The 25,219-nt window shown below is 41.4% G+C and overlaps 1 protein-coding gene across 3 annotated transcripts in view; it reads right to left on the bottom strand.

The window, feature by feature from the left end:
* Positions 1 to 11,048: 11,048 nt before the first annotated feature.
* The window catches only part of ppp2r3a (protein phosphatase 2, regulatory subunit B'', alpha), a 56,898-nt gene continuing 42,727 nt past the window's right edge, over positions 11,049 to 25,219 (bottom strand). Inside the window, exons 1-12 of one of the 3 annotated variants that reach the window (XM_019269911.2) lie at positions 18,135 to 18,805; positions 16,366 to 16,650; positions 15,953 to 16,056; positions 15,718 to 15,820; positions 15,218 to 15,292; positions 13,343 to 13,586; positions 12,831 to 12,879; positions 12,641 to 12,730; positions 12,295 to 12,470; positions 12,057 to 12,175; positions 11,710 to 11,816; positions 11,049 to 11,530 (exon numbers count right to left, since the gene is read on the bottom strand). In XM_019269911.2, coding sequence (XP_019125456.1) covers positions 11,434 to 11,530; positions 11,710 to 11,816; positions 12,057 to 12,175; positions 12,295 to 12,470; positions 12,641 to 12,730; positions 12,831 to 12,879; positions 13,343 to 13,586; positions 15,218 to 15,292; positions 15,718 to 15,820; positions 15,953 to 16,056; positions 16,366 to 16,650; positions 18,135 to 18,266 — 1,581 coding nt within the window. In that variant the 5' untranslated portion in view covers positions 18,267 to 18,805 and the 3' untranslated portion in view covers positions 11,049 to 11,433. Of the gene's footprint in view, positions 11,531 to 11,709; positions 11,817 to 12,056; positions 12,176 to 12,294; positions 12,471 to 12,640; positions 12,731 to 12,830; positions 12,880 to 13,324; positions 13,587 to 15,217; positions 15,293 to 15,717; positions 15,821 to 15,952; positions 16,057 to 16,365; positions 16,651 to 18,134; positions 18,806 to 25,219 lie in introns of those variants that run through there. The other 2 variants (XM_019269909.2, XM_019269910.2) reach the window with 2 other exon arrangements.

Below are 25,219 nucleotides of genomic sequence, written 5' to 3'. Positions count from 1 at the left end.
CCCGATGCACATGTAGGTCAGAGCCCGCCTCCTTGTACCGTAATGCACTGTTGCGCACTGAAATAAAAATGCCCAAAACAGAGAGAGCAGAAGTGCTGCCTCACCTCTGCGAGTGGAAGCAATGAAACTGAAACAGATCTCTAAACATGTTATTATACATTAACCTAATATTTAGATGTATCAATATATAGAACTGTTATAGATTAATTTAATGACTTTAGAGCAAAATCTGGAGTTTCACATAACAAATTGTGTGCTACACTTTTATCCCAGATAGCAAATATTTTGGCTGTATTATTGCATACATTTGGCATTTTTGGCTTTCTTTTGGCATTATGAAAAAGAAAATTTGGCTTAACTGTGGTATGATTAGGGTTATCCATAATAGATAAGGAGGCTCCAGCAATATACGGCTGAGTTAAGGCATGTTTATGGCAATGCCAGAACATTGGGTGCGGGCGGGAACAGCTGATTTGGGGCTCTTCTGGGACATTTATGGCTATATTTTGGAAGTCCACAATTTGTTTTGGGTGAATTTTGGCTCCCTTTTGGTATGATTTTGGCTTTTCCTAATTTAGGCCATTTATGGCCCAGACATCCACCCATAACCTTTCCAAAATGAAAGCCAGATTTGGGCCAAAGCGAAGCCAAAAGATTTCTGCTGTCTGGGATCGTCATAGTGATCATCTGAAGGTAGAAAACACATTTCAAAACATGCTTAACTTCACCACTTCATACACTTAAAAGATCATATCTTCATGTCTCGCATGGATTTCTGTCCTAAGGGGTTACATCAGCCCTTAAAAGGTGGTGGGTGAACCCTTCTGCAGATAAATGCAAGCTGAATCCAGTCTAGGCTGGTTTTACATTTTATCTTTTTCATTATGACACATAATATCTTCACACCAAAAGCTAATGACCTGCTCTGACACGTGTCACCAAGCTTCCACCGGTCACTTACAACATAAAAACAAAATGAATCCAAGGTTCCACCGGTCACTTACAACATAAAAACAAAATGAATCCAAGGGTTACAATAGAAACATCAAGAGCTGATTTACACCAAAGCAAAAGGATCTGTGTTGAAGTTGGTGCATTGATGTATTGACAAGTATCCTGCACAAGGTGAGCTATACTGTAAAGAGATCTGTGTCTTGACCTGAAACAATCCATTCAGCTTCCTTCAACTGCAATGTATTACAGCACAATTGCATGTACACACACACACACAGCAGTTTTATGTGGGGAGGACATTATTCGGGGCGTGTTGGTGCTTGAAATCGGGACATTAATGCCAACAAGTAATGTCATGAAACAGAACATTAAACCTGCCAAGCGCCCTGTTGCCAAACACATCATTCGAATAGTTTCATTACATACCCGCGGATCCACCATTTGATGAAAGGGGAAAAAACTACTAAAACTAAATGATTTCTAGTGTATTTTAATACTAAAACAGAACAGATGTTGTGTAATTTAGAAATATTTGACATCAAGTATATTTTTTCCCCTCATTAGACTCACTGACAGCCAGTCCCAGAGCTCAATTTCTTAAATTTGGCCCCAGACTGAAAAATGTGAAGAATCCTGCAGACATGACAAAGCAATTTAGCTGTTGCTCCTTTCAGAAAGTTGTTTTTTCTTTTCTTTTTTCTTTTCTTTTTTCTTTTTTAACAAATACATGACTACGAGAAACATAAAGACGAGCACAAATTAAAAAAATAATAATAATAGGCTGTTAAAATGACAGTCAGTCAGGTTATGCACGTGTTCGTCTCCAACCTTCTCTTTGTATTTTCAGGCAAGCAGACGCTGCCAAATACACTCATTGCCCCTGAGTTCTAGATTTCTCGCTGCTGGCACACACACACACCTACACAGACAAACACACACACACACACATTCCAGCAAATGCACTAAGAAAACAGCCACTGGTGTAACTCTAAGCCAGCAGAAGAACGGACCAGGATCAGGACAGTGTGCCTGTAAGGAATTACATTCAATTCAGTGCAGTTCAATAAACATTAATCATCCTCATGAGACAATTGATTTGGCAGGCAGAAAAACATCAAAAACACAACTCAGGTCTCTAACAGTGGGGACAGGATGACTGTGGAGCCCCCTAACTGCAGAGTTAGTGTATGATCGGTTACTTCCAGATTTTATTTGCAATAAAATGTTAAGATGTTTGATAGATTATTCTTTTGTAATCTCCTCTTTTAGCTTCTCTTCAGGTTGGTGTATCTGAAAGAAACCCACAAAGTGCTTCATACTCCAGGGTGAGCAATATGGATGAAACACTGGAACGCGGTATAAAGTACCAACTGTACTTTGGACTGTGATAAGGATGCATGTTGTGATCACATTTTCTTTAAATTCATCTTCAGCGCACCGATCTCTATCTTTATATCCCGTTGTCAACATAAAAGTGTCCAAACATTTTATTGCCATCAGGACCATCGAGTGTGATAAGAAACAGGATTTCAGTGGAGAAAGTTTCTAACCAGATGTTGATGTCCATTTGTTTGAATCGTCAAAACATTAATCCAATTTATAATCTTGAATAGTTCATTCAAATAATCAAATTCAAGGTACTTCACCACATTGATGAACGAAGCATAAAGCAGTTCTAGCTCCACTGAGCATGCAATGCTGCCCTCACTGGTTTGACTGGAGATTTTAAAAGATGAATTACCTCAGTTGAAACAACACAGCAACATCTGTACAAACGTGTACATCTTCAGGCTGATGCAGGATTGCACTAAAACCACTACTTACCATAACTTTACTAATAATAAGCTGTTAGTTTAGCTTTGATTCAATATTTACACTATTTATGGTCCTCTGACTGTTTAGTTTTTTAGTTTTTAGCTGCTATTTATTTAACATATTTCCAGAAAATATACTCTTCTTCGTAGGTTTGTATGGTTATACATTTACACAGTTACACAACTGTGGAGAGATAAAAGTCACTGAGGTGTCATGTTGGTCAAGGAAAGGTCGACAAACTCTTCCAGTCACTTAGAGATTCTAGCTGTCGTAACCTGCCTAGAAGATTCAATCTGCTGTCTGTCAATCAAAATAAAAATAACCTAAGAAGGTTATTTAAACTCAACCGGGGAAAAAAAATAATTATCTTAACTATGTTCTTGTCCATTTAGGGCCTGGAATGCCTGGAATTATAAACTAAGTAGACATTTGTATGTAGACGATGAAGTACAACGTGACGAGAGACAGAAAATATTCAGAAATACTTGAAATCGTTGATGTTGCATTTTATTACGAGATATTGTCTGCGGTCTTTAGCTTTCCATTTCAGCTGCATACAAGCCTTCAAGTATTTATAAAAAAAGTACGCAACAATCTCGCCTCTGTTTAAGGAGTATAGTAGCTGATCTGGAGCTTTCAGTCATATTACATGATCTTCATCAGAAGTTGTTGTTGGCTTTTTTTTTATGAGCACTTGTCCCTGTTGTTTTTAAGTTTTGAAGCAATCTTATATTTTATAATGCAATACACTAATGAGGCAAATCTATGTTACAATCTGTATCCCTTGTTGATATTTATTAAATAGGTAGGTAAAGAGAAGCAGATGAGTTAGGGAAGGGCTTTCGAAAACGTTCAAATAAGTGAGAAATGAAGCGTTGTGCAACAGGGACTGTAACGCAACATCAGGATGATGTTCCCGTCATTCTGTACAGAGAACAGTGTCCATTTGGGAGCCGTGTACCGGTAGGGAAGTTAAAAAAACAACAAAAAAAACGTATTGATTCAAATAATCTGCTTACAATGTGGGGCAAACTTAAGTGACGTATTTGGACCTTTACAGACAGACAGTCACATTAGATTAGATCTGAGGAGGAGAGTGGATGAGGAAAGACTGGAGGGAGCAGATCTTGGAATAGTGGTGAAGCTATTTCCCCTGTATGTCAGAGCCAAGCCTCCACAACCACCAGATGTTTACCACCAACCCAGCTGCTTTCTCTCTCTCTAGTTCTTTCTCCCCCTCTCTCTCTCTCTCTCTGTCTCTTTCTCTCTCCCCCTCTCAGATTTTTTTCTCTCCGAGGCCCTTTAAAGCAAAAGCCCTCCCTGTAATCATGCACACGCAGTTCACCAGAGGTCTTTGAAGTAAGTGGAATGTGTCCAGCCATATGATAGTATGTAGCGTATATTCTTATAGCACAGAGAAAGCAAAGCGGTGAAAGCTGGAAAAGAGATTGTTGGACTGTTGCCAGCTCTTCTGTGTGGTTTTCTAGATGTTAATTATGCCCTCGCTCTGCTCTTGCATGCACGTGTGTGTGTGTGTGTGTGTGTGTGTTTATGTATGTATTTAAGTGTGTATGTTGTGTCTACACGAGCGCGTGTGTGTGTGTGTGTGTGCATATGTTCACTCAAACACTAGTCTGAGACACCAGGTGACGGATGATAACGGGCGTCTGGGCTGCAGAGAGGACTGGGAGGAACATGATGGTGCGTGCATGCCTTAGCGTGCGTGCGTGTGCATGTGTGTGTGTGTGTGTGTGAGGGAGATACTTCCTCCCATAGATGCAAGTATGGAATTTGCTCATCATGAGTTCAAAGGAGTCAACCCAAAGCCCTCTGCACACCAACAAGAGCAGACATGCCACTCTTTCTCTCTCCCTCTCTATCTCATTTTTCTTAGAGTTCTGCAAAGGCAGCTGCTTGGACCATCAAACACTCACTTCACCTATGTCTGTGGTGGGTGCGAGTGTTTGTATGTGCATGCCCTGAATTGTGTATCTCATTGAAGTGGATGGTGGCTTATATTTGTACGTACATGTGCCTGGAAAAAAAAAAAAACACACATGAAAAGAAGCTGGACGTGATTGGGGATGTCATTAGCCCCCTCATCTCCTATTACAATAAAAACACATAATTACCTTATGTGCCGCATTACGTCATGTGACATCATATCGCATAACGTTCTGTTCCTTTTGAAATGACAAATGAGTTGAAAATGATCAGGACCACATAACTTTTTTTTCCTTTGTCTGCTTATGTGATAACATGGCACGCTGTGCAAAGACAAACCATGATGTAAGAATAAAAATTTTAATACATTTTCATCGTGTTGCTTTTCGCCTTGTTCAGACCTCGCTTTTGTATCGCGTGCGGCAGCTTTTGGCAGTAAAAACGTGCAACGTAGCGCTTACTGCTCAACAGAGGATTTTTGAGGTAATATAAACCAATTTTTAAAGCTTTAATGAACTGGGAATACACATAATGAATCATTATGTTGCGTCAGCGTTGCAAATTATACCTTCGTATAAACAAAAAGGTCAGACCTAGATGCTTTATGTGGAATATACACACAAAAAAATAGAAATTGTTATATTTGTGTAATGTTATTCTTAATTACAGCCACATGTTTATGATGTGTGTGGTAGTAGTATAAAAAAAAACACTGTGGCTGACCGCATAGAAGACCCACGAATACTGAGATGGTAACACAGAGGATGCAGCAATTTTTTTACCATAACTGTTTCAAACTTATGCTATAATCACGATCTATGATGCAGCTCTGTGGGTGCCAAATCTGCACAGCGATGCTTCCAGCAGAACTTGTTTACCATGTTTCACATCGTATCCTGGCAAGTTAGCATGTTAAAATTTTCTAATAAAGACGAAACACAAAGAACCACTAAAGTTGTCAAGTGATACTTGAGGTTGTGGATCAAACTGTTGGTGGAGAAAGAGTCAGGGAGGTCATCCGGGCACTATGAATGTTGGTCAGTGCAACATTTGCAGAGACGTTGACTGACCAACAGGCAGACAACTGTTATTCCTATCCCTAGTGCCACGTTGTTAGAATGGTTAAAATGCCTACACATGTTGGCTTAAAATGTTTGATATTGATATTTGGGTGTTTTTTCTGGGGTATATATCTGGTATGTCTGGAACAAGCAGGACATCTAATTCAAATCTTTCTGTGCCCAAGCACATCTCCCTGTCTCCCTTTGATAAGATGAATTGCTTCCAGTTGCTTCCGCGATCTTTTCAGGACTTTTCCGTGCAGCTTTATCAAAAGCTCATGTTTCTGGTATCACTGGTATGTCTGCAACATGCACGACACGCCGCCTGATTCAAGACCTTTCAGTGCCCGGACACATCTCTCTGTCTCCTTCTTTCTCTCTTTAATAAGATGAATTGGTTCCAGTTGCTCCCTCGCTCTTTCTGGGGGTTTTCCAGTCAACTTTAATCTAAAGCACCATGTTCAGAGAAGGTCTGCGTTTGTTCCAGCTCTGCCAATGTCATGTCATGTGTTCCTACTTACAGAACACCTTCCAGTCATGACATCACACCAACCCGGGGTCACACCACCACAGAGGTGGTGGGTGTTGGCAATCATGGCAGTGGAATGCCCGTGACTCAAGGAGGTGGGACTGCGATCTGGTTGGGTAATTGCTTTGTCCCTGACATTTGTGAAAAACAAGCAGAGTGCCATTTCAAACAATGACCAGTCAACTCTGACCTTCGATGGGAGGCAAATTGCTCATGTACAAATCACAACATGGTGGCATGCCAACTATTACACCATTCCCAGGACAATTCTTGTATTCAGAACAATAAACCCCCAGCAGAAACTCCTGCCTACAGACATGCTTGGGTTGCCATGAATTACATCCCTGAGAAAAGATGCAAGTCCATTTAAGTCCTACACAAACAAATTACATTTATGTGAGATGATGAGCCAATGTACTCTGGCAGATGGAAGTGTGGGAACCAAAACATGCCATGCCTTCGCCAAAACTATGCTACTTGAAATTCATCAGTCCAAAGTCCTTTGAGCCTGCTGTTGGCATGTCTCTTTGGGTGGCAGTATCCGTAAATATCTGAACAACTACTGGATGGTTTTCTGTGGAACATTCACAGTCCTGTACCATATTTTGAACCAATCCTTGCAGAGGGTATTTACAGGATTAGTGAACGTTGTTAGTCCTGCTAAACAATCCAGTGGTGGTATAGTAGTTCAGACATTTACTAACATTGCCATTTGTAGAGGCCATGGCTCCAGCAGGCTGAAAGGAGCCCTTTGCATGTAAGATAAGTTTACTTTGGTTTTGATCATGTTTTTGACATTTGGACTGATGAATTTCAGGTAGCGTAGTTTTGAGGATGTCGTCGCATATTCTGGTTCCCACACTTCTATCAGCCAAGGTAGATTCACAGTTTTGATGATTTCTGAGACTTTGAAATTGACACTTGCAGGTTGACAGTTTTGGCTTCTGATGAAATGTCTTGACAACTATCAGATGGATTGCCAACAGATAGATAAATACATAGATATAGAAACATATCCATGGTACTCAGATGGTTAAATCCTACTGACTTTGGTTAATCCTCTTACTTTTCCTGTAGTGCCCCCAGCAGGTGAAAAAGTTCACTTATCCTGTGAAATACCATCTAAAGATTGGCACAAAATATGGTACAGGTATCGGTGGTTCAGTCAATGATTCCTAAAGACTTTGGTGATCACCTGATGTTTCCTGTGGTGCCACCATGAGGTTAACTTTTGTGTTTTTTAGTGTATATCTGTCAGTATTGGATTGATTTCCAAGAAATTGAATACAGACAAACTGTGGTGATACATGATTAACATCAGAATATGTAACTCTAGAACACTGCTGCCATGGTGAGGGCAAACACCAGCAGAGATGTAATGCAAGCTGGATGGAGAGGGTGGATGACATTAATCAGTATCAGTATGCATTCCTCTCTGGGATACTAGAGGGGGTCCATGTGGAATGTGAAAGTTTAATTGCACAACACGACTAGGATATCTATGAGATTAGGTCAAATCCAACGGTTGGGTGATTATCAGTCAACTTGGGATCACTGGCTGCACTTAGCCTGGGAATCTCCTGAATGTTTTCTGCCAAAAGAACAATCAACAATGTGCCACACTCACCAGACACTTCCTGTTTTGGTCCATGTTTGTCATGACAACAGTGACGCCAGCAGTCACAGTGATTCAGTACAGAGCTGCTTACATCATGTATGCCAGCCACAGGTCTAAGAATGCTTAATGAACTCAACTGGCATCAAATCATTTCCTGCACTTGAGGAGAAAACAAACTCCTTGAACTTCAAGTTACCTTAAAGTATCCCAGTGTCAATTTCAGGTGGGAAGATGTTTAAAGAGCATCAGATAAAATGTCATTTTCTTTGAGTCTGAGGTTTTGCTCATTGCTGATAACACAGAGCGAAATCTTCCTTCAGGTAAAAAGGTCAGAATCCCAGACACGACAGTCAGCAGTTCAAAAGAACGTAAAGTGCACTCTGCTGAGCACCAGTGCAGACAAACACACTTACAGTACACAGTGTGTGTGTACACAAGGAGGGAACGATGACGAACGTGGGCGTGTGAAAGAAATGTTTGTGTGTCCAAGGGGACGGAAGGAGGGCGTGAGCGTGGGTAAAAAAAAAAAAAATCTTCAAGGGGAATTAATATTCTTGAAACATCTTTATTTAAACTTCAGACAAAAGCAACAAATAACAGGGGTCAGGGTGAAAAGAAAGAAAGAAAGAAAGAAAGAAAGAAAGAAAGAAAGAAAGAGATGGACGGAAAGAAAACCATGCCAATATAATAACCATCAGAATTTGAAAACATCTTAGCCTACTCAAGTCTCCTCTGCACAGAGGAAGTACATCAAAGTAAAAGTCTCTTTCTCTACCCCTCACAGTAGAGACATAATTTCAAAGTAAAAGTCTTCTCTCTACCTCTCACAGTAGAGATATAATTTCAAATTAAAAGTCTTACATGGCTTCTCTCCTTGCCTGATGCTGCTCCTGTGAGCACCCGGACACTTTTACATAAGAGCCAGAAAGTTTTCAACCCGGAGACGTTCCGTTGTCTTCAACAGTCATTTCTTAAACACTGTCTGGATGAGCGAGTCTCCTTGAGCGTGTGTGTGAGTGCGTGTGACCACGGCAGTGAAACATCAGTCTTAGAGGTTTTCCACGTTTGCGATTGTCAGATCAGTCCACCAGAGGATCACCCCCCTTCTTCTTCTTGCTGATGAAATCCACCGTGCGTCTAACACACAAACATTCACACATCTAACATAATTTACCCCCCTATCCCGAGCCACACAGTGGCACAGCAAATACAAACCATCAAAGTTACAGAACAGAGCCGTTATATCTATAAAGGCTTATTATTACTGTTATTATTATAATAATATAGTTTAATACACAGTCAGGCACATTTACAATGGCTATAGAGCAGAAGGGGGACACTCGAGGTCCTTAAAGCCTTCAAGCATCCACTAGCTCTCTTTCTCCCTTTCAATTGCAACTATAGTGTGGTGTGTGTGTGTATACGAGTGTGTGTCTGTGTACAGTAAGTGCCAGTAAAAGGAGGTATATGCCAGTGAATTTGGAGTCAGTGAGGACAAGAGCTGTCCCATTCCTAATTAGAGTTATACAAGCGCACACACACACACACACACACACACACACACCAACAGACAGACAGACTCCGGGGAACACGTCCCCATGGCAACAAGTACGACATATAAACAGCCCGAAACTGAGAGCTACACATCACACGCTCCTAAAAAACACACCCCTCTATCAGTGATTTATAAGCAAACACATGCTCCTAGCTATTACAGTAAGGGCAGTGTACACACTTGCACCTGTCCCCGTGAGTGCAGCACAGTAAATAATGGAGTTAAGGGTCAGTTCAGCCTAAATAAAAAATAAAAAAAAGGCAAAGTCTCACTTAACGTATCTATCTGTGCAAGTCATTTGGAGTTTATTTGCCCATCCGCCTCAATTTCGTCACGATAAAGGTGAAAAAAAAAAGAAATGTTGGTGCTTAAAAAAGTCAGAAAAATCACTGTCAGGAGTTTCGTCAGTAGCTCAAATCAAAAAGAAAAAAAGGTTAAATGAATGAGCCCATTCAGTTCTATTGAAATAGAGGCAAAACTCTCAAAGACAGATTTCATTAAATGTTGGCAAGGTGAACCAAAACCCATCAAGCAGGCTAGATACAGTTAGAGAAGTGTGAGAATTTATGTTTTCAGAATTTGTTTGAACTGACCCTTTAAGAGGCATCATTAGCGGCATGTTTGGTATGTGTTACAGGGAGAATGGACGTCAGAAAGTTTCATAAACAAAACGGTATATGACAGAGTTCTACGCAGAAAAAAAAGACTTTTTTTTTTTTGGCATAAACAGATCAAAATAATCACCAGGTGCTGTACAGAATCAACAAGGATGTGAGGAAACATACAGGTGAGATGTGCTGGATCATTGCAAGAGACTGGACAGGAACAACTCACAGTTCTTATGCGTTATCTATTGCGTTATTACAAATGTTACAGGTGGAAATGTGTGGCCAACTCTACCAGAGAGTTTGATATGTTTGTTAACATGCATCATTTTATGTGCATACGTCTTACCGTGTGTGTGACCTGATTAAAAAAAATTAAACCCGATGAAGTAAAATGTCTGGTACATTTCAGTCCATGTAGTCAGAGACTTTTTTTTTTCCAGGGTTTTTTAAGAAATGACTGCAGAGGGAGTCCAGAGGTGGAGCGCTGATAATGCCGCACTAATAATAGAGCAGCTCAGGCTGTGCAGTGTGAACTGAACTCCCTCTTGGAAAGATCGGCCAAGCCATTATGCATGCACCCCCTGTGCATGACAGCGATGGCATGCAGGAGCACAGACCGGCCACAGAGAGGTGCTGTTACAACCACACAAGTTTGTTACATGAGTCCTCCCTGAAGGGACTGGAGGTTTAACTACTTCTTTTTTACAAAGAACACAGTGACAAGCTGCACAGGCAGCAGGTTTTATGATGGCAGTGTCTGTCTGGATGTGTCATAACTGAGCAGATGACTGTGGCAGTTAACTATCACGATGATTATCTGTTTCTGTCTCCCTGTTTCTCTAACTAGGAATCTATACGTGTTAACTGACAGTCTACCTGTCTGTCAGCCTTTAAGCACAGTGACAATTAAAATTCAGGTGATTGTCTTCAGGCAGGATTGTCAGTAGAGAATTCACAATGGTTATTACATTATTTTACAGTTTTTTATTCCTTTTTAGAGCTTATCAAACACTTCTGCCCCTCTTTGTTTGACTTTTACCTCTCAGGTGGAGCGAAGAGCTGGAGGCAGTGACATTTTTTTCTGTATCGATACAGATGCGTTATTGCACCAGATGTAGAACAGTGCTGGTTTTACAGTCACACACACACACAAAAACTGATTCAGTCCGTTCTGAGGAGACTCCAGAGTCTTCGATAAACAGATGCCAGAGTCGTTTTTTCTCTCTCTGTCTTTACATCCATATATATATATTTTTATGCAAAGTGACCTTCTATCACTTTGATCACTTTGTTCCTGTTTGTTTTTTTTTTCCAGAGAGAAAGGCCCAGGAATTCCAGAAAAAGGAACTTCATGCTGTCAGGTCTGATATGACCAGTTTTTCCATTTTATTCCCGATCTCTCCAGGGACTTGAAGCTCCTCAGATTCATAGTCATCATCAAATGACCTGGGAACAAAACACACATCGTACAACTGGTTAATAATCGATGTATATGCCTCATACTTATATTGTCTTAAAAATCTTTGGTTAATAAAAGCTGGGTGAGTTTTTTGTTTATGCACAGAAGGCTGCAGAGAATTATTAAAGATTGACAGGCAGTATGTGAGTGTGAGTGTGTGTCGTACCCCTCGTGTAGCTGTTCATTTGCAGTCTCCTCTGCCACCAGTATCTCATACTCCTCTGAGGCATATTTATCCCAATCAGATGGCTCTGGACCTTCACTATCAACGTCCTGGAAAAGCACATGCAAAATATGCACAATATATTACATAGAATCTTACAAAAATAAATGTAAAAATATGAACATTTTTAAGCCTAGATGCTGTAATATTTTGAAAAGTTTGAGGACAGTGGCATGCAAAATACATTCCTTTTCATTTTCTCTATTGCAGCAAAGAATAAACATCCCCTTTACCCCTTCAAATTCAAAACAGCTCCTGCAATATTACACATATCAGATGCAAATTCACACCTTTTGCACAGCAAATGGGTCTCTCTGTTCGTGGTCCAGATATTTCTCCAAGTTGAAGAAGGTGTCAAAGAATATGTGGGCCATCCGGCAACGCTTCAAATCACCGAGGGTTATCTTACCTGGAGAAAACAACACATACACAAACACATACACACGTGTTAGGTTCAGACAGCAAGGTAAAAAGGACAACGGCTTTCCAATAAAGAGAAACACCAGGTGAGCTAGTACTGGCACCAACCTTGACTCTCAGGTTTGACCAGGTCGAGCATCTGGCAGAGCAAATCCTGGAAGGGCAGAGGTTCGATGCCCATCCTTTCCATCCTCTCACACTGTTCCTCGTAGAAATACTCCAACTCAAACATGGACAGGACACCATCGCCATCCGTGTCCATGCAGCGGAACCAGTACTCTATACTGGAGAGATGAAATGACAAAGTAAGCATAGTTATACAGCACTTACATCTACAACTGCATTTGCAAATAAAGCCTGCGGAATCTGGCGAGGATCTATTAGACGCATCCAAAGAGGAAAAATATGCTCAAACTGCTGCTCAGTCACGCATAACCAAGCGACTGTATATTACCTGGTGGGATTTTTCTTGTCTTCTTCAGATATGAGGAACCAGACGAACTCAGCGTAGCTCATCCTGCCTTCTCTCTGCACGGCGTTACCCCTGGAAACAGGAGAGACGGAGCCATTGGCATTCAAATACAGCCGTTATTGTGAAGCAATCAGCCTCCTCTGTGTTTGTTTACGTGTGTGTTCACACTTACCGAGTAACGGCCCCTGAAAACAACCTTTCTATGATTCTGTTTGAAGAAGCTGTCAGAGGAAAGAATGGGGAAAAATTAGCAAATTTAAAAAAAACAACAACACACAGACGAATGCCAAGCCTGCGCATTACAGTACAGTCACTTGCGCAAGTGTTGTATTCAATTTTGCCAAAGCGGTCATAAATGCAGTCAACAGTGTAATGTATTTCACATCAGACAGCATAAAAGTGTTGAGCCCAAGACAAACAGCTGTTGCGATTTGCGATAGCTAGTGGGGTCCCAAGAAATGGAAAATAAGTAAATGACAGTGCCAAGACGGTCTGCTTCTGATTTTTTACTGGCACAGAATCCTTATTAAATCAATAAGAGCAACTTTTATTTATATAGCCAGCCCCATACCACAAATTTGTATTGTCTTTTGATACATCATGTCATCGACTATAAATTCTTTATTTTGGCGTATGGATGTATTACACTTAAATAAGCCGTCTTACTCTCTAAGTCGTTCATACCATGGTCGTTGTATCTCGCCAGGTCTTTGGGGTCAATGTAGAGGTCGTGGTCGGTGTCCAGCTCCCAGAACTTGCAGTAGATGACATAGAAGTGTTCGTAGGAGAAGTAGTCAGTGATCTGGTTGATGTCGTCCTCCTCTTCCAGCAAGGCCAAGGTCTGTAGGAAGTTGCTCCGGCGCAGCTCGATCATGGTGATACGACCCGTCCACGAACGGTTCACCACGTAGAATATCCGCTGGATCACCTGGGATAACGTAAATTGACTTATGAAATTATAAACATATAAAATAGTACCACATAAGCCAGAAACTACGCAATTGCACAAGCAAAGGATTACCACTTAAGTGAAAGTCTTTAAGTGATTATAGAATTGCATGTAAGAGCTCCGTAATAATACAGTAGAGAATTATGTCGACATTTGTAAGAGCTCCGTAATAATACAGTAGAGAATTATGTCGACATTTGCCTCTACTGTTTTTAATCAGTCACTTTATTTATATATTAAAAGCACATGAAAACATCATAAATACAAAACAGAAATCAGTGCACAACTTAAAACAATTTTAAACGAAGTTAATTTATGAGTAAAAATACAACATCTTAACATCTTAAGAACTGAATTTGGGTTCTGAAAAAGTTTATATCGTATGCTCACATCCCCCAGTGCGAGTCTAAAAAGAGCTGGACGGACTCAGTCTATGAAAATAACATGAAACTCACATGTCCCATACATGTCCTGTCATCCTGACTTATTAAACATATTCCTCATCTTGCCACCTACCAACGAAGCATCTCAGACTGATATTTCTGTCCTCATTCATAATATGAGTGAGACAGGCCTTTAAGCACACAATGGAAACAATGAGATCCAGTGCTCCATGTCCCTGAAACACAACACTTCGGCTTAGTAAAGAGCGGATTAGCACCCATTTCCTGGTACATGGACCTCCCAGAGCTACTAATGTCTCATACAGTAGCGGGTCAGCTGGCTTAAACTGAAGGAAGTGTCTTAATATGGGCATGTGGAGGGTCGCGGGGTGGCGTCAGTGTTTCCGTGACGTCATTGCATGCTGACGCACCACAGCGCGGACTTCTCTGCATCTCTGCAATTCACATGTGCACAAACACACACTCTGCTTCTAAAGTTACTAGATGTGCAACTGAGGCAATTCTGCTGACAATGTAAGAGTTAGTGGCATCTAGTGGTGTAGTTGCTGATTGCAACCCCCTTGCCTCACCCCCCCTAGCGTAAAGGAGAAACTATGGTGGCCATTCTTAGTAACAAAACACAACAGTTCTTATTTTCAGGTGATTATACAACACTCCGTCCATATTCTGTCAATAAAGTGCCCTAAATCTGACACACTGGACCTTTAATGCTTTGCGCAGTGGTGGAAGAAGTATTCAGATATTTTACTTAAGGAGTAAAAGATACTATTTAAGTAAAATAGAAAGTAGTACACCGAAACCAAACTTCAGTGGATGTACATTTTCAGGATATCCTATCGTTCATTGTTGATGTAATCCAAACTCCAGTTTCATTTCGTAATGAAATCAATATCTTCTGTTATTTTTTTCATTGTAAAATGTAGTTAAATCTCTAGTTTCCTTTCTCATGTGTTGTGACATTCAGCACATCAAGTGTGACTATTAAGACGACATGATTAATATGTAACAGTCAGCTCAGTTTGTGCTCTATGTTTTTAATTATACTTGGATGATAAACAAAAGGCGCTGTGGCTCCATTACAGCTGACTCTGGAGACTAGTTAATGCTTGAGACTTAATGGTAGTGACCTTATAATTACACTGAAATATATTAGTATAACAAAACATTTAAAAAAAAAGGACAGCTGACATTTCTCATGCTGTTTACCGTTGTTATGTAGCGGGAATGAAATTCAGGTGCATCCTTCAGAAATGTGAGCCCAGGGTGTGTATCCACTATGTCCTAATCAGACAAACACAAGCGAGAAACAACAGAAAAGAAACATTTAGACAGAGGAACAAAGTATTCCGATCATTAAAGTGTAAAAGTATGCATGTACAAAGACGGAAAAAGTACTCAATGCAGAGTCTAATGTGACTGTTAGAATGTTATATATTATACTATTAGATTATTATTACTCATGTATTGATATAAAAACAGGGTGTTACTGTGTTGTACTCATTTTTATCTGTTTTTTTTATAGGACTGCAACTTGATTATTTCAAACGGTTGTTTTGATTATACATTATTATTTTATATGCAGACATCAGGCCTGGAAAAAGATATACTCAAGTAAGGTACAAGTACCTCAGTGGGTACTAGGTACAGTACTTGAGCAGAGATCATGTTGGTGCCTTGAGTCGCTCATCCGATTGATCGATATTCACCTGTAGTAGAGGAATAAAGTCCTCCTGCTCTAGGTAGTTACAGCTGGGTTTGGCTAGCAGGTAAATAAACCTTGATGAATCATCATGGCAACTGTGCAACAACCTGCAAGAGGAGGAGAGGAGAGGAGAGGAGAGGAGAGGAGAGGAGGTTTTGGGAGACGTTTAATATCATAACCTGATTAGACTCATGAGATCATATTTCTAAGACTTCGATGAACAAAGAGGTCTGTCTTACTTCCTCCAAGTTGCAACAAAGGAGTGAACAGAGACAAAGCCCGTCCTCTCACCACCTGCTGAGTAAAACATGGGGGCCTTCCAGTAAAGTGGACACCCACATGCCTGTAGAGAAACACAAGTAACACTACCATCATTACCTTACCATGCAAAACAAACGCGCACTGTACTTCACCGCAGTGTTTGTTTCCTCGAATCTGTGATCACACTGTTTAGAAGGGAGTGGCAGTATAAAAGCAGCACAGTATCAACAGTGATTTCCAAGAACTGTTTATGGAATAATTCGGTGTGGTAGCTTCAAGATGAAACATGAAAACATTCTTGATAATCTCCAAAAAATTACTGCTGGTAAATTTTGATGCTGATCTCAAATTTAATAATACTTCAGGTTCAAATGTCTGGTGCTGCAGCTACCTTGGCAATCTTCCCCATTTCATATATGTCAGCCTTCTCCTCCTCGAACTCAGTGAAGGCCGTCTCGATGGTAGTAATGGCTGCATCGTGGTTGGCGACCGTGCCCATGGCAGGGAGTCCACGGGGGTAGTAGAACCTGGGAATGTTGATGGCGGGGGGAGGAGGGGTGACAATCACCGGAGCCGGAGGAGGGCTTGGTGAGCGCGGTGTGGGGGCCGGTGAGACTGTGGCTAGGGCGGGGGCTGGTGGAGGAGTGCCTGGTTTCTTCTCTGGTTTGGACTGGACCTGAAAAGAGAGAAGGTAAGGGAGATCATGTGTGGGAATCGATAAGGGTTGGAGGGGGGGTGATTACCTGTGGTGGTAATTCTACACCTCATATTTGAAATTCTTTAAATCTCTTATCAGCTAAAATTTACAATGACATCGTTGTTAATTTTATCCTTTTTTTTCCCATGTGGTTTGTGAACCGGCTCCAAAAGGAAAGGCAGAAAAAGAAAACAACTCTTACGACATCTTACAAACATGCTAATGTCTAAAAACACCACAGCCTGGACATGCTTGACGGGATTTATTGTTCACTTCATCAATTATCAGCTGACAGAACACTTGCTGCCCGATTCTGTGCCGAACGTATAATTTTCAAATCCATATTAAGTGAGTAAAGAAATTAAGTACTTTCCCCAGAACTGTAGACAAGACACAACTTCACTTTATGAGGATAAAGGGCTCATGTAAGGGAGATGTGGTGGAAACTCCCGGTGAGTCATGGACATATGTACAAACAACAAGAGACCTGTTTTACAGTCAGCACTTAAAGACAGATTTAAATGGTTGGCAAGATAAGCTCCAGGTGCCAGAGTCAGGACTACGTTGGGCTTAAGTCTGGAACCTTAACTAATAAGATAAACTAAACAACAACAGTACTGGATTACTTAAGATGTTTGATCAAGAACATGTGCACATCAAATAATTGGACAACACTGTGGATTACAAAGAAGGGGTAGTTTGCTTGAATGCATGAGAAAACAGTATTTGATTGCAGGATTGGGAAAGACTGGTATAACTATTTAATCTTTCACAATAAGTTCAGCATTTTAAGATTGTCTTCTTTACTGATGGACTGGTGAGCAGGAAAGAAAGGGAGGAAAATGTCCTCAGGAGGAGCTCTGAACGCAGTTATTTTATTATCAATGCATGACACTATCTAATTCACAGGACAACAATTCACAGCAGATGTGAGATGACATATCAGATCCATTTGTTGCCGTTCAAGTTCAAGTTCAACCTGAAAGCCAGAGTTTAATGAGCATTGCTCGGGTGTGTTTTACCAGGACCTCCTCTGGTGTTTGGTGTGTTTGTGGTGTGTGTCTTCTCGAGGGCCTCCATACTGTACTGAGCAGGACAGCTGTAGCGGTCCTCCTCCTCCCCCCCTCCTCCTCCCCACTCTCCTTCACAGAGTTCATTCTATCACTCTATTCCTGCACCTCCTGCCCTATTAATAACCTGCTGGTATCTGCCTCAGAATGGTTTGTCGTCCGTGGCATGTCACTCTGTGTGTAGAGAGAGCGACAAGATGAATCTACTGTATGTGTGTGTTTATGATATACGAACGTGTGTGTATGCTTACGTAGTGTGTGAAAGAATCAATAAAGAATGAGATTTAGGTTGGATTCAATTTAGGATTTGAGCCCATTTTTTGTCATGAGTTTGCATTTTTGTGCACATCCAAACTCGTCGCACATCCATCCCTGCTTATTGCACCGACTGACCTGCTGCTGCTGGAAAGACTTGAGTCTCTTCTTGAAGCGTGAGGGGAGGACAAAGTCACACCCCCTGGCCAGAAAGGCCAGCTCCCCCCTCAGGTCAGGGTCCCGGCGTAACGACGTCTCCTTGATCATCATGGTGGGGACCGTGACAGGCAACCCCCCACCAGAGACGGCCAACGGTGCGGCTACTGACACGGCGACGGACCAGCTTGCCCGGCAAGCAAACAAAGAAATCAAGAGTGGACTGTCGTGGAAAAAAAGTCCACTTGACAGCTCAGATATCCAGTAATCAAAAAAATGGTCAAACACCTCAGGAAAGCATGTGTGTGATTTTCAGGCAAAATGCCCTTTTGGCAATGACTCACACTCACAAAATTTCTCTCCTCCTGGCTCCACTCGCATGTACAGGCTCCCAAAGCAGTAATCCAGCAGTGTATCTGTGCAAAGAGATGTTCCTTAAGACTCCCGTGCCACTTTGCAGGCCGGAAGGCAGAACCATGATACTGGGTCTGTTTTTTTCTGGTTAACCGCAACCGTAAAAAAAAACAGCAGCTTCTTTCTGGGGTAGAAAAACCTCTGGTGTCCCCCCGTGTCAGCTCTGGATGTATGTATTTGGTGTAGTCTCACTGGTGCCTGCTGCTCCAAGCTGGGCTCTGACAAACTGCACTGAGAAACATGAGCCATGCCGGGATCTGGCAACACACACATACACGCACACACACACACACACACAGCAAACCGGCTGTCCTGAGCATTAGGGTGAGGGGTGGGGTGGTGAGCGGGGTTCAGCCATGTTGCATATCTATGTGTAGTGTTTTGCAGGATCTGAGTGCTCATCAGTCTCTGCCTTCGACTAAAGTTAGCCGGTGGGAAGTTACAACTCAAAGCGAGTCTGACCGAAATCCGCAGACGGGGAAGTTCGCGTCGGCGCGGAGTGGAAAGGACAAATAAGCCGAAATGTTTTCTGCGGAGGCAGTTTGACATGGAGTGATGAGTCAGCAGGCGAGGCACCTGTTGTTATATCTGTCGACATACAGTTATTCCACTCTTCCATGAAGAGTCATTTCTTATTGGAGCTGAAACTAACACCTATTATTTTTATTCAGTATTTTTGAATAATTCATTAAGGTATTGCTTCTACAACCAACACTAGGGCTTTAAAATTATTATTTTCATGACAGATTCAATTGTCAATGAATTTCTTGATGAACTGATTAATAAAATACCCATCACACATCCCCCTAATAAACTATTACAATCACTATTGCATGAGAGAAAGAGCAGGAGATCCTCACATTTGAGAAGCTAAAACCAGAGAATGTTTGGCACTTTTCCTTGAAAGATGCTTTAAAGATTAATCAAAATAGTTGCTGATTAGTTTTCTGTCGATCGACTGATTGATCACTCGACTGATCATCAGGTCTGCTGAGACAGAATTCAGTCTGCAGTGATATAAACAAAGAAATATTTGAAAAGGTCCAGGGGACCAGAAACTGTTTAATAAAAACAGTGACCTCATCGTTTTAGCTCTACTCTTGATCGACACCTGCCAAAAGACAGTAAAGCCATCAGCAGGATTTAATTGAATTTTTCTTCATGCTTCTGTTATGTAGGTGCAAAATAAAAAATGTATCAGTCGTGCAATTCTTACAGTTAAACATATTTGCACCATCTCGTAGAAATTAGCATATATGGTATTAGCAAATTAATAGAGAGTGTGACTGCATAAAGTTATAAATTGCCAATATAACATCGTCCATCTGTCAGGAAGCCCACAGTCTATCATTTCATCCAGTAATACCAGGCCAGTGCCCTTTCAGTGCCAAGCAACACCAATCTGAAGCCTGACAGTGCAAGAGGGGGGATCCCTCAGGACAGACGGTGCGTGACCTATTTTAAACGTGCCCAGCTTAAAATCCCTCCAAGACGAAGACACTACACCAAATGTCTGCCATATAACTGTTTACACGTACTGTACCATGTATATCAATGCTTGCCGCTGACTGTCAAAGGAAAGGAAACCGTCAAGTTTCTCAGAATCTGTTGGCGCAGTAAACAGATTCCACCGTGGTTGAGTATCAGAGCAGCGCAGATAGAGAGTCTAGCGCCCTCTAGTGCTGCATAAGTTTAGTAACTCGTGAAATCGAGGGTTATTTAGGTAGAAATACATCACTGCTGTAGGATGGAAACTTCTTTTCCACTTAAAGTGGGCTAAAACCTAAGTGGCCCACTTGTTATTTCCTATTTTCAGGAGTTTATCCTCCTGTTTTTCTACTATATTCCATGATGTGTCATGCGTTGGAGTCCTGCTTCTTGCTGTCCTTGTGTTTCAGTATATGTTTTCCAACTGCTAATGCCTGAGCATCACTGACAAGATGTTGTGTGAGTAACAGATGAGTGTCCCTCTCACACCAGAAACATACGAGATGTTCATGGATGGACTTTCCAGAGAAATAAGTGAGTCACCTTGGGTTTTAGGGTAACTCCTCTCCCTGTACGCCCTGCTGAATTCTTTGGAACAACTGGACTCTGTACTAAAGCCAAGGTCACATACCGATCCCACACACACACACACACATACACACACTCACGCTGACACACATTGTCTGCTTTCTGACCACTTCTCACCTCAGTGCTGCTGCAGCAGCGGGGAAACATTATACCATCACTATTGCGTGTCTATCAACAAATGAGCACAATCTGAGGACTGTCATCTCCCCAGCCTTTCATGTCATGTTGGATTACCCCTCCCTTTCTTTTCCACTCACTCGCTCCCTGCTGAGAGCCCGATCACTGAAAGTTAGTGCCTGCCACTTCCTCTACACCGCCTCATCAACTGTGGCGATACACTTGTGATATCATAAATCTCTGTATAAAGAGATACGTGTGTGCGCGGAGAGCCAGAGCAGATGCCATTGGGGCAGCTGCGTGCTCTTTTCCCTGCCTGACTGACAGTCGGTGTGTAATTCTGCCCTCTGCAAAAAAAAAAGTCTCTGCTCGGTCCTAAAACCTGCCTCTCATCCCCACTCAAGTGTTTAAAGTGACTCTACATGTTACTTAAGGTGGCATAAAAGCAAAACAAATGAAACGGCTGACTTACATAGATGTGAAGACTGTGAGAACGGTGCGAGGGCCGACTCATTTAAAGATTCTGAGATGTTCTACTACAGTATGTGGGACGGTAGCTGCGGTCTGCTCAGGTGACGTGTGTACAACTTGGGGGACAAACTGTTCCCAATGGGAGGGATCCGTAAAGAAATCCGTCAGCAGTGATGTGTGTGTCACTTCTGTTGCAAAGGAAATGCTTTACTAGTTAATATGCTATATAAAAGTTAGTTTAGTTAGTTGTTCAACATAAATTGCAAAGAAAAAGAAAGAAACAATGTTTTGAAGTGCAAAGTTATTAACTTCAGCTATATAGTCAAGATTATTATATTGTGTTAAAGCTGCAGTAATCAATATTTTTATATTAACAATAGAAATGACTGTTTGTAATGTGGAAAGGGTCAGTGAACCCAATAACCACCTAACCACTTGTTTGGCTTTGATTGGGAACAGTAGGTGCCAGTCTTTCTCAACAGGGTCAAAGAGACCTATTGCTGCCTTCTTAGACATAATAGATAACTGCTGATAACAGACATCTTTGTCTCCAGACTAGAATATGCTGACAATAACACCTCCATGGGTAAAAACATTCTCTTTGACTAATTCTGGGCGTATAGTATTTGTGGTGTTATCTTTGGGTTTAAAGATCCACCAGGATGACTTGGGCAGAATGTGAGACCGACTCAGGCACTTCTGATGAACTTTGAGAGTGTCTCTAATTCTCCTTGATCAAGTGACAATAAATAATCAGAGGCTCCTGAACACTTTCTTGACCTCAGCATTGACCTTTGACTTCAGCAATTTCTCCTCAACACTACCCAGTACCAAAAGACAGACGCAGCTCGTCCACCAACGAGCTGGTGAACATAGTGGAGCATTTAGCAGCTACGGAACCGGATATTTCCCTCAAGAAACAGAATCTAAATGACATCTCTTCATTAAAAAATCAAACTTGTTTAATAATATAAAAAAATGCTGATTGGATCCACAACATGTGATGCAGTACGACTTTTATCTTGTTATGAGCGAGCTGATGCTCGGTTAGGGAGAGAAAAAGCATGCATGCAGGCAGGGTGAGATGAAAAGCATTTGGGAGTTACGGGAGGTTAGGGACTGAGCAACAGGTGTGTGTAAGAGTGTGTTGAGTGTTATGTCTGCAAGTGCTTTCCTCCGCCCACCGCGCAAAACCTAATCCAACCCTCCTGCCACAGGAACAGGTGAGTCAGCAGCCTTAACGGCATTGATCAAAAGCATGCATGATGGGAAGAGCGGAGGGACCGAAGCAGAGGATCAGTTGTACCACAACAACTGTCGCCTTCGTCCCAACTGTTAAATACACACTGGACGTGCACACATGCCCTCCTAAAAGGGTTTAATTAGCACACAAGCATTCATACATGTGTCTAATTTGCCGGGCCCTATCGTTTGTGTGAGAGTGTGTGGGTGTGTGTGGGTGTGCACCGGTGCCTCGATGGATTCGGTTAACAGGAACTGATTCTTCCAATCCTCCAGAGAAGTTGAATAGTGTGAACATAACAACTTCCTAAACACACACACACACACACACCTGCTCAGTAAAAGGGGCTGTCTGCTGCGTGTAAAATTATCTGTGTATATATAGCAACCGATTTCATGCTTATTTCTGCTTCAGGCACTGGGCAGACTTCACACACACACATGGATGCACACGTGGCGACACACGCACGCACACCACGCACACTCATTTCTGAGAAAACTTAGAGTTATGATCAGGCATTCAAGTGGACTGCTCATATTAAACATATTAATAACATTTATTGTTTGACTAACTTTCTCTGATCAAAGTCAGATATATTTTTAATTGTAATATGATCAGATCTTTGGATGAGCTAAATGCTAAAATTATTCACGCTGCTTTTATTTTTTGAGATCATGACGTGTTACGTATGTCAGCCTTATATTTTTATGTCACGTTATTTTTAATACTTGCAGTGAAACCTGGGACAAATAAAGTTTAAACTTGAACCTGATATCGCATGAAATAAGCGACGACGCCCCCCCCCCATCCCCTGCTCATCTCTGTGATTATACACACCCTCACTTTAGGCCATGCCTGCCAAATGCCATCTCCATGGCGATAACCCTTTCCCTGGATTGAGTGGCGGGTGGAATGCTCCCAAGGTTACCGTGCCAACAGCAGGAAACGCAGTTCACATCGCCGCTCTATTCTTTATTCCCAGTCTCACTTCCTGTCAAGAAGGACACACACACACACACACAAAGTTGCCTTGGGAACCTCCTCCCTAAACTGAGGAGAACGAGCAGAGTTCAAGTGTTGCTTCCGTGATAGATGAAGTGAATCAGTGCCTGGCCACGGTCTACCTCACATCCGAATCAGAGGAGGACAACATGGGAACGGTTAAAGACACAGCTGCTGTAGCTGTTTTGAGAGGAAGCAGAGGCTGGTCTGTAATAAAAACATCAGTGCAACATCAGCCAACGCTCCAAGCAGTTGAACATTTTCTTTCCCCATTTTCACGTGTTGTGAGATTCTTATTTCACAAACTTTTCGTGGTAAAGACACTCTGCCATCACCTCTCAAGTTGAGTTGAGGATCCTGTTGCTAGTAGCAACAACTAGCACAGCTTTTGTTGTTTACATCCTCCAGTTTTGTCAGATCAGTGACTTTGCAAATATTGTCAGTGACCTACTACCCAAATGCCCTTGAGCATGTAGGTTCCTTATTATTATCAGCGTTTATAATAACACTTAGTGCTAATTGCTAAAACGACATTCTAATTTACTATTCCGATAACTGTGTGCTGATGTTGTGCATTTTACTCTCAACTGGTCATAATTCTTATATGGGGACATTTGAGGAAATTCTCTAATTGAATTTCTGGCAGCGACAGTTAGCATAGCAGAGCATTTCCCTATGGAAATAAAGGGAAACAGCTCACCTGTCCAATAATAACAAATTCTGTCTACAAGCACCTCTAAAGATGACAGGTACTGTATAACAAGTTTTATCTTGCCGAACCTGGGGCGACAGAGCCTTCTCTGTAGCTGCCCACTCCCTCTGGAAGTCTCTCCCCAAACACATCCGTGACTGCACTGACTTGCCCACCAACAAAAACACACTTTTTTAAAATTAGCTTTTAATGTTTAGCTCAGTCTATTGTGTTTTCAGTGTACTATTTCATACTGTTTTGCTGATTAGATGTTTTATTTTATGTAAAGTGTCTTTGAGTACCATGAAAAGCGCTTTAAAATAAAATTAGTTAGTCTAATATTATTATTATTATCTTAAAAACAGCAATTCAGTTTTGTGCCAGACTACTTGTCGGATCTGAGCGGCTGCCCGGCCACAAGCAGAGACTCCAGGATGTTACTGCTTCCAACTAAGAAACTGTCTGCACATAATTACCTATAAAACATTTGTTGGTTTTACACTTCTGCTTTTGTATGGATTAAGCAGGAGATATAATATGGTAATACAGATACATATATTCATTTTCTCATCTCACTGTCCGCAAACAAAAGCAAATAAGCATATTTTTATTGGACAGTGTTCTGTGTTTACTTCACGACATAGCAGTGCACCAACATGCAGGGTGTGTTTGAGTAAAGATATTTTACAGCACCGTAAATAACCATTTAAAAGTACAGCAAACCTCACTGGAAGTGTATTTCTTTCAAACAGTAACTATACACAAAATGCACAAAGCTATATCAAATGAAAAAAATTAAAGAACATACCAACAACAACTCAATATCAGATGTCAGTTTCTAGCCAATGTGCACTCTAACTACCTAACTGCGTCACATAAATAAGTAGAATTGCATCGATAATCACAGGAAGTATCATAGGAACATCTTCATGCCATGAAAAGATGTATAGAATTCTTTGTAATGTTTCACTTTATTGCCTATTTCTGGGACGGATGGACATCACAAAAAAAACTGTCCAATAAATCATGTCCCTCAGCAGGAACAGCAGCCTG

This window comes from Larimichthys crocea, chromosome XXIV (assembly GCF_000972845.2).
Source record: "Larimichthys crocea isolate SSNF chromosome XXIV, L_crocea_2.0, whole genome shotgun sequence".
Classification (NCBI taxonomy): Eukaryota; Metazoa; Chordata; class Actinopteri; family Sciaenidae; genus Larimichthys; species Larimichthys crocea.
The sequence above is the reverse complement of the archived record's forward strand: the minus strand, read 5'-3'. Positions and strand labels throughout refer to the sequence as shown.